Here is a 10,837-nt window from a genome sequence, read left to right on the forward strand (position 1 = left end):
CTTTTGAACTACATACATTGCTAGAGTAAAACCAGAGCAATGATAGGACCTGCAAAATGAGAAATTGATATTGATTTCTACTGGAAATGTAGTATCCACGAGGTTTCATTAACTATTTCTTAAATGTTATTTGAAATGGGCTTTCTGAGTTGTGATACTCCACACAGTGTGCTGCATTTCAGGAACTACTTAAAATTCTTCTCTAAAGACACGAATGAGATCATATATTAGGAAATTCATATTGTGGCATCGTTTTGAACGAATGCATTCCATTTTTCTACAAGAGGAGTAAATTTACGAACATTGGAGGTTAGCAGTTAACAATCTTTGTCTATTATTAAGTTGATTTTAACAAAATTATTTAAAAATGAGTCTATAACTTTTCTTGCCAACTTATTGTAGTTGTTGTTATTACTATTAGAGATGAGCGAGAAATTGGCAGAACATACTCAATCTTTCTTTCCTCTATACCTTCTATGGATAGTGTGGACCATAGATAAAATATTTTATCTTTTTAACTGTTTATAAATTGAAGGTATTGAATTCAAGGGGTTGAAATTATTATCTAATAGATTTTCACATAGCATTGTATAAAATTAATATTGAAATCCATTGAAGTTTTAAAGATATTTTATATCTTTTTTTCCCCTAAACATACAGTAATGCTCCTTAAATATAATATCTTCACTAATGGTTGAAATGAAATAAATCTTAGGAGGTGTCTTAGAACCAAAAATGTTGATGAATTTAATTGCACTGTGCAGATTGCTGAAAGAGTTTTGAAAACATTGTTTTCAATTACATCCAAAGAAACTCAATGAAGTTCTACACTGAGTGCATTTTTACGCCAATTGATTTCTTTTACAAAATGTTAAGGAAAGGTCATCTCAGAGAATCAAAGCAATTGTTAGCAGAGACCAGTGCAGAAATGACTGTTGTTTCAGAGTGAGCATGCCAGTTTATCTCATCAAGTGACACCACTCTGAGTCAGTACTGTTAATGCTGAAGATAAAAGGGTGGCTATTTTATCTATATCCTCACTTGAGCATTTTTCAGCCAAACTGAATAGACAACAAAGATACAAATCAGACATGCCATAATTGACAAGTAAAGGTTGATTTCTAATAGCTTTCGAAACAAATGATGAAATCAGGATAAAATACCGTAACTGGGAATTTTTCTTTATCATGTATTTCTTTTAAATAACCTACTAGTTTAGATAGTCACTTAAAGAGAGTTTGCATCCTTTAGAAATAATGAACTGACTGGGGCCAACAGGTAGTGTAGTGGTTAATGTGCTAGACTCCCACATGGCTTGACTGCAGCTCAAGTTGCGTTCCTGGAGGCTTGCTTTCTCACTTTCCCTCTGTTTCTTCTCTCTCTCTTTCACTCTGTCTCTGTCTAGTGAGTTCACGTGCTCTGTAGTAAGTTTAAAAATGAAAATGATAAATATAATTAAATAAAAAATTCTCAAAATTAAAGAAAGTATTAACTGAAATCAGATTTTAATCCAAGTTTTCAGGTTTCCTAAATTAATGAACAGGAAAATTCAATGTATTACTTGTGTGAAATAGACAAAGGGATAACTTAATTCATATGTATTAGCAAAAAATAGCATAAAGTACTTCATAAGTTATTGACTACAGAACAGTTAGAAGAGAAAATCATCGAATGGCTAGCAAAGTAATGGCCATCAACAGATTTTATTCTCCAGTTAAAACTGTTTAACCCCTCTTTTTTTCTTTTTTTTATAATTTTTTATTTATTTAATTTTATTCTTATTGTTATTTCTTAATTATCTATAAGGCATGTGTGCTCATGAGAGAGAGAAAAAGAGAGAAAAGAGGTAAGCCACCAGGTTCAGGACTCAAACTGCAGTCAGCCATGTGGGAATCCAGCACCTTAACCACCATGTCACCTGCTGGCCCCTATATAGCCCCTCCTCTGTAATCTTCCCATTTGGTCTCTAAGACCCTGGAATGTACCTCATAGGTTTCTGGCTCTGTCTTTGACCTAAGTTCAGAACTCTAGTTTCTTTGCAATAGCAACTCAATCATTCAGCCTCTAGTGTCACTTACCGAAATTTCAGTATCATGGAAAACATGCAAATATGGAGTATATTAATTTATATTTAACACAGTTGACACTGTATTAATTGCACTAGGATTGAGATTTGAATCATATTAATTAACAGCCATCACACCAGCTTTCTTTTGAATTTGGTTCTTTGACCACATAATAAGACTCACTCAGCAGGTTTTCTCTAATACAGTAAACTGTTTCTTTCACTTACTAATGTTATAAAACGTTACATTGAAACAGGGCTAGAAGTAGCATATTTCTCTTATATTCTATTGCCATAGCCTTCTGCACATTTCAAATGATAATGTAAAAACATCACTTCTTCTCTTTTGTCATTATACATTGGGCGGACATCATGAAATGGTTACTCCAACAAAAGTTATTTAAAACAATAAATTATCCACAAGCTTTGTGTGTCACCATACTGATTAGTGGGAATTTCAGTGTAAAGAAATGTAGACATTATTAAACCAACTCTGTATCATATAATAATCTAACAGTCACATAATTCATTTCTTTGGATACGGATATTCATAGATGGTTGATAAAATAGCAGGCCAAGATCTCCTTGGCAGTTTCTCAGAGAAAAATCATCATTTATAACAAAATGTACCTTTTTAACATAATAGAAACAAAGCGATCCAGATATTGATCTTAGTGATAAGCACTTACAACTTTATTTAAGCCAAAAATTATGTTTCATTATAATTGTCGTGAGTGAAAGTAATTGGAAACATGTTGATAGAATCATTCCAATTGGGCAAGTGGACTAAGTGATATTAAAATCCATGTTTACAGTGACTAACACCACAATTCTTAGACAACATTCTATTCACAGTAACTGACTTTTACACTTTCAGTATTTGCTTGTGCTTTATTCCACTTATCTTAGAGCATAACTTCAACTCAATTTATTAGTTCTGGGCATGTCTCATTACATAGTAGTTGAGCTTTTAAACACAAATTACCAAAAAAGGTAGTTTGGAAGAAAATAATGGGCATTTTATTTTAAAACCCTTCTTAGCACTTTCTACAGATAACTAAGATATTTGCATATTTAAGGGATTGTTAAAAACACTTTCTTTCATCAGTGAGATAATAAGACATATATTCATAGGTAGCCATGGTGCATTAGTCAATACGATACTGATAATAACACATATCAATGTGGAGATATGCATTGTATTCCCTATATCAGACCACTTAAAGAGAGGATCAATGAAATGCAAAAGCAAAAGATTTTATAGAATAGCATTTGAACATTTATGTTTGAGACAACCTTTTTACTTTTAATGAGTTGATTATTTAACCTGTAATAAATAAGCATAGTTATATTCGATTTTGCTGAAATATTATGCTATTAATAAATCTGTTTCCACTAAATCAAAAATCACAGCAAAGTCTAATACCAGACAAACATTGTCCTTAGTGGCCTGCTTTTTTCAAGCAAGTGCACACACACATAAATTCATGAGTTCACATAATATGCAAATATTCACACGTGCAAGCACATAGACACACACAGATTTCATATTTGTTTGTTGATCAATAATACGCTTAAAATAATTCATGTAAGATGTCTCTATCTTAGCAATATTACATTAAATAAATATAACAATGATCTAGAAATAGACATTTGTTGTGTATAAGGTTGGTTAATGAACTAAAATCTAAGTTTACATGTATGTAATGTTTATACACACATATAAGTGCTTAAGCATGTATATAATCTTAAGGCTATTGGAACATTGAGTTCTCCTTGTTTCTTTTTCCTTGAAAGATACGTATTTAAAAGAGTAAATATACTTCCTTTGTATTTGACACAAACCTGGTTATTGGAAAAGTGGAGAAAATGAATAATACCAATATCAGATAATAAATTGACTTAAGATTTTTGACTATTACAGTTTCCCTGCTGAAACAATAATGTGTACACAAATACATGTAGACTTTTTGTTTTAGTACTTTGATTACTGGGTTAATAAACTGTTTTTTTCTACATATAAAGGGACTTTAGAAAGTCCTTGGGTTTCATAATATGCATTTTTCATGAACATTTGGAAGACCCTTCATATTTAATGATATCTTGGAAATAAAAGAACTTGCAAGTCCTATACTTATTTTAGGGCACATCGTACTGTTCTATCATCTCCCAGTTAAGTATAAATTATAAGCTATTCTATTATGATGATGCATATTTAACTATAAATTATAAGTTATTCTATTATTATGATGCATATACAATATACACATAATATATGTTATGTGTATATTTTTGTTTCTAGATCTATGTCTGTTCTTTGTTGTTTTCTTCTCAAGCTAAGAGAAGAAAAGAATGAAAGTGTCTGAGATCTATTGTGGTCAATGTGCTTACATGTTAGTGTACCTCAGGAGCAGAAAGAAGGCAAGAAATCTCGGTGTTTTTTTTTTTTTTTTTTTTTTTTTTTGAGAGTGAGGGATTTTTGCAATAGAGTGCATGACCTTGTCAGAGCAAAGGAAAACAAGAAAAAAAAAAAGGGAGAAATCACCCCCACAATGGGATGGCTACACCGCAATCCCTACTCCTCCAGTCTCCTCTCATGATTTTGGCTGTGCATGCACAGGAAGCCATCCTAAGTTGTTAGCCTCCGGGTCTGGGACTTGAACCATGGTCAACTACGTGAGAGTCCAGTGATAGAACCATTACATCATCTGCTGGTTCCAGACCTAGTTAAATTCTCTTGTAAACCTGGTAACAACAAAACTCCAGGCAAACAACTCAGTGGTATCAGCCATTAAGAACGTATTTATGTGGACTAGCAGTTAGTGTAATGGTTATGTCACTGGACTCCCATGTAGTCAACCGTGGTTCAAGTCCAGGACCCCGTGGCTTAAACTCATGCTGGGCGCATGTGCATGTGTGCCCAAGATCCTGAGAGGAGAATATAGGAGAAGGGATTGCAGTGTGGCCATCCCCCTTTGGGGGGTGGGGGGTGATTTCTCACTTTCTGTCTCTCTGTCTCTCTCTGTCTTTCGAGTGCACACGCCCTATAACAAAAACCTCTCAAAAAAAAAAAAAAAAGAAGAACATGTTTATGAACAACATCTTTGTAGTTGAATGTACCTCATTGTCTAGAACAATGGTAAATGAACCTAAGAGCTGAAGATTTAAGGAGCAAAATCCCTGAAAAATGTTTTGTACGCTATGTAATTAAATGACTAAGAGTATTGATGACCAATGACCTAACATAGATCTCTTCTGTTAGTTCTGGGCTTGAGCCATTTACATGAAGATCCCAAAGAAAATATGATGCAGTGGACTTCAGGTGTGGTCAGAAAGAATGGGGACGGGGGTGCGGAGGGGTTCCTGGGACATCCTCGACCTCTCCTCCCTGCTCCATGTGTCCTGATTGCGTGGATTCTAGATGCTTTAGTAGAATTTGAGACTGGTTTGCTACTGAATACTTTCCTCAATTGAAAATGGGTCTCATTTACCCAAGTTTTCAGTAACAATTTGGTTGCCAATGAGGACATTTTTACTTTATATTTTCTGGATTATCTTGCTGTAATGATGCATTATTGAATATATCCTCATTTTGGCATAATCTGATTTAACTGTTTTGGTCAGTATAAAGGGAAAAAGAGAGCAGAAGTTCTGTTTTTCCTAAAAATATTATATGTCTTTGGAATTTTGCTGAGTTACTTTCTTTTATATAACATAGTGAGGGTTGAAGAACTTGCTCATGATGAAAAAAATGTCAATTCAATACACAGTAACTATTCCCATGTAATATCATTTTATATATGCATATGTAAGTATGTGTATATTATGATTTATGTGACAAATTCAAATAAGTTATGTAAAACTATAATAAATTATTTACCCTCCTTGGCAAGGTATTAAAACTAATATATAAATAGTACAAATAATACATTTGAAAATCTCAGTGTATGCAATGCTTCATATTTGTTTTAAACACAGAGTATTTAAATGTTGTAGGAATATTCAAAGGTAGGTAACTTTCTACTGGTATGCATATAAATAATGAAAAATCAAAATAATGCAAAAAGCAGTTAATTAATCTTCAATTCTTCAGTTACATAGTTTTAGAAAAAGTAAGGGCATTTTAAAAATATATTAATATAATAATCATTGACGTAGAAGGTCATATAGAAATAAAAACAATAAAACTATAGCTTTTTTTTCTTTGCAGCAAACACTTGCACATAAAATATAAGTAAATACACTCACCCGTCTTAGGATCTACGGAGAAGTAGGGCTGTCCCTGGAGAATGCTGTACACCACTCGCGCGCTGTTGCCATAGGTAGGATCATCCGCATCAGTAGCTGTCACCTGTAGAACAGAGGTACCTGTGCATTCAGGAAAACAAATTTTAGTGTGTGACGGCATTCAGCACATGGTTAACTTGAATACAGAAAATAGGGATGCAGAGTTTCTATGGAAAGCTACTGTGAACGTGTCCTACTGAACTTAATTCTTCGATGTGTGTATTCAACATAAACTTTGCTTGCTTTCTCTGTAATCAACAGTACTGATGGTGAATTCTAACTAGACTATCCGGTCTCAGGTGCTTTACTGTGGATCGTTGTGAGTCAGTCACATTAAAAAGGGTCTCTTTTGACCCTAAGATAACCAGGGTTTGGTTGAATTGACACTCATCAATCAAACTGTTATTAACTGTACCATTAATACTCAAAGGGATGGTAAAGATACGTAATGCAGACTTCATGACTATTATGAAAAATGGAGGGGGGAAGGTGTGTGATCCAGGTGGGAGGTGGGTTAGAGGACCTTAAATTATCAATGGCATCTAAGAAGCTCACTCAGGTCATTTCCCATCATTTGTGCCCTTTTACTTTCTTACCAGAATTATTAATGAGCCTCATGACCAGTTTCCTAGGTTCAAATCTCTTTCTTTAAACGTGTCCTAAACAGTACTAACATAATTCTCTTTCTAAAATGAATATCATATTATGCCTATTGCACTGGATTTCTGATGAGTAAAATGCATTTTAAACTAATTTAAAAACTTTAAAATAAAATATTTAAAGATACTAAAATTAGTAAATCTCTTATGTTGGTTTCTCAATGTTTATGTTTTGTTTTGGTTGGGTTGGGTTTGGTTTTTTTGAGAGGTTTTTGCTACAGGGCATGTGCACTCGCCAGACAGACAGAAACAGAGAGAAAGAAAGTGAGAAATCACCCCCCAGGGGGATGGCCACGCCACAATCCCTTCTCCTCCATTCTCCTCTCAGGATCTTGGGCACGCACACACTCGCGTCCGGTGTGAGTTTTAAGCCACCGGGTCTGGGATGCGAACTGTGGACGACTACATGGGAGTTCACTGACATGGCCATTACGCTAATTGCTTTTAAACAGGATGAGCAGAATTAGAAACACCTGTATCATATTTCAGTCATTCTTTAATGAAAACTGACTTAAGTGTAACATTATAACCATCTGGTAAGGACTACACAAGTTCACTGAAGAAGTAGTGGGTAAGTGCTCTCAGTTACTCATGAAATGCACTTGATGATTCACCTAATAATGCATATTTGATATTTTGTATAACTATAAAAATTCTGTTAATTTGGGTATGTGTCAACTAAAAAGATTTCCACAATCAAGTGAGCATGTATGTTGGTACTTGAATACAGAACATTCAATTTTCAATTTTAGTCATTATTTAAATAATTTAGAATATAATGTCTCTTCAACTATAACATTTTTACTTCCATGTTGGGATTCAGATGCAACTTTAAAGAAAGTCTGTTCTTGTCTGCTAAATATACCAGAACATTTCATAGAATTAGTATGCTGAGTTTATCTGACAATCTTTATTAGCACATTATATATGTTTACCATATGGGCTCGTGATAGTTTCCTCTGATTCTGGCCTCTAAATAGCATTTCTACATTAAGACTCTAAGAAGAAAAATTACTTGTATTTATCTATACTCAGAAAGGGAGGATTGTGTTGTGGCTAAAAGCAATCTCAAATTATAGACTAACAAAACACAGTGGTGAGGGAACCAGCAGTTGGCGTAATGGCTATGTCGCTGGATTCCCACGTAGTCGACCGCGGTTCGTGTCCCGGACCTGGTGGCTTAGAACTCACGCCAGGCGCGTGTGCGTGCGTGCCCAAGATCCCGAGAGGAAAATGGAGGAGAAGGGATTGCGGCGTGACCATCCCGGGGGTGATTTCTCGCTTTCTGTCTCTATGTCTCTCTCTGTCTGTCTGGCAAGCGCACGCGCCCTATAGCAAAAACCTCTCAAAAAAAAAAAAAACACAATGGTGACACATAATACTGGTAAGAGTGCTGAAGAATGGTCACTTATACACCAGTGTATAAAGGACAGAGTTTTGCAGATTTTTTTATAAAATTAAATAAATAGCTACCATAATCCTTGCAAATTATACCCATGTATTTATACTATAAATTTGAACATCTGCCTACATAAAACCTGCTTACAAATTCTCATAGCAGCATAATTTAGCATAATTTGTAATAGCCCCAATCTGGGAACCATCCAGTGAGGTCCTTCCAGAAGAGAACCATAAAACAAAGGGTGATGTGCTTATAGAATGGAATACTACTCAACCATGAAAATGAATAGACTTGGTGAATGCAACAGTTTAAATAGTCTCCAGAAAATCACAGTCATAGACAAAAAGTCAATCTCAAAAGCTTATATTCTGTGTGATTCCATTCATATGACATTCTTGAAATGACAAAAGTTTAGATCAACAGTGTCATCATTGCCAGAGGTTTGGGGAGAAGCACTGGAGGGAGGGAGGTTTGGTTGTAGGTAGGCAACACATGGGGTCCTCATGATGTGGGAAATGATCAGCATTTTGATTATTGTAATGGACACAAGACTATGCTCAGCTGACATAATTGTATGGAACTAAGCATGCTCATACACACCTATTTGCCCAAGTAAACCTGTGGAAACCTAAATAAGATTGGTCAATTATATCATTTTAATATCTTGATTTGGATCTTGTTTTATTGTTTTGCAAGATGTCAGTATATGGGACCAGTGGGTAAAGGATACAAAAACAAAAACAAACAAACAAAAAACTCTTCATTTTTTTCCCACAACCTCAAGTGAATCCAAAATTATCTCAACATTAAAACTATATATATATATATATATTAATAGTCTATATATATAGTTTTAATAGTCTATACACATATATATGTATATGTGTGTATATATATATATGTGTGTGTATATATATATACACACACACACACAGAGACAAAGATGTGCTCTTACCCCATGCTAGTCCACCCTTAGAAAACTGTATTTGGGTTTTCATGAACTGTGAATTTTCTCATTTCTGGCTTGATACAATCAGTTCTCACCCTTAACTTCCCAGAGCAGGTCATGTATAGACTGTATTTTCCATTATTAAGTATAATTATTATCCTAAATTGCATATGAAGGACTTTTTCTGTGATTTTATAGCTTTTACTTTATACCAAATGTTCACCCTTTTAACTTGTTTGGAGAGTATCACCAGGCATACATTCACAAATACAAGTTAGTCCAGGAGGCATCTTCCCAGGTACCTCATCAAAAAAAGAAAAAAAAAAAATAGTGCCCATTCTGGAGCCCAGCTGATAATAAATTGAACTGCAGTGGTGGGAGCCACATGGCTGCAGATTTGAACCCCCTGATGGCCTGAAAAACGTGCCAGGTGCTTGCATGCATATTCCCAATCCCCTGAGTGGTTGGAGGGCTAAGGCAAGGGGTATTACAGAATAAGAAGACTCTAAAAAGAGTGCTTCCCACTCTCTCTCTCTCTGGATCTCTCTCATGCATGCTCATGAGTCATCATTAGTACAATACAAATATTTTTTTTTTAATTTTTAGTTAGGTATCCTGATTAGACTATCAAATACATAATAGACTCATAACCTGTCTAAACTTTCATAAAATTAAATCAATCAAGTCATTGATCTGATAAGAAAAATTTTGAATTCTAATTATACAAGGATTACAGGGGCTCGGTGAATGGGAAATCAATATAGAAAACAGTAAAATAAGGACAAAAACACAGGCTTTTGGGTCCAGCAGGTGGTGTATTGGTTACGTTGTTGGACTCCCATGTAGAACACTGTGGTTCGAGTCCCAGACCTGACAGCTTAAGACTCATGTCAGGCACAGGTGAGTGCTTGCCTAAAATCCTGAGAAGAGAGTGGGGGAGAAGGGATTGTATTGTGCTGTGGCCATACCCCTGGGAAGTGATTTCCCACTTTCTATCTCTGTCTCTGGTCATTTAGGAAAAAATAAAAAAACCTCTCAAAAGAAAAACAACGAAAAACTAAAAAACAAAACACAGGCTTTTAACATCCTCAGGATTTGAAACTAGCTCTGTAGCTCTGGCCCTGAAGTACTGATTTCAGTCTAAATCGTTTTCAACATCTAAAAAGTAGTCCCCAGGCAAACATTCATGGAAAAAGCCAAGAAAGACAAACAGGGTAAGATTACACCTTGATTGCTGAGAGGCTGAATCACTCCATGAAAGAGAAAGACTTGCTCCACTCAGCTAGAGGTGTCTATTAAAGTCCTGCCTTGTTAAGTGAGAGTTCAGATTCATGAAGGCAATGACAAGCAAAATAAGAAACAATGGGGGAACAGGAAAAGTGGAAAGGGCATCTTGGTGGTGTTAAATAAGTGACAGAGTAAGGAGGGGAGATGAACACTGACTCTCTAGCATGCTCCAAAAGCATAAGGGGTCT

At 35.0% G+C, this 10,837-nt stretch overlaps 1 protein-coding gene across 1 annotated transcript in view; it reads right to left on the reverse strand.

Annotated features, from left to right (window-relative positions):
• The window catches only part of LOC102499626 (cadherin-18-like), a 526,097-nt gene that overhangs the window by 233,455 nt on the left and 281,805 nt on the right, over positions 1–10,837 (reverse strand). Inside the window, 1 exon segment of the mRNA XM_006169537.1 lies at positions 6,314–6,433. Within this exon segment, the coding sequence (XP_006169599.1) occupies positions 6,314–6,433 (120 nt within the window).

The sequence above is a fragment of the Tupaia chinensis genome, unplaced genomic scaffold, assembly GCF_000334495.1.
Source record: "Tupaia chinensis unplaced genomic scaffold, TupChi_1.0 Scaffold147218_1, whole genome shotgun sequence".
Taxonomy (NCBI): Eukaryota; Metazoa; Chordata; class Mammalia; order Scandentia; family Tupaiidae; genus Tupaia; species Tupaia belangeri.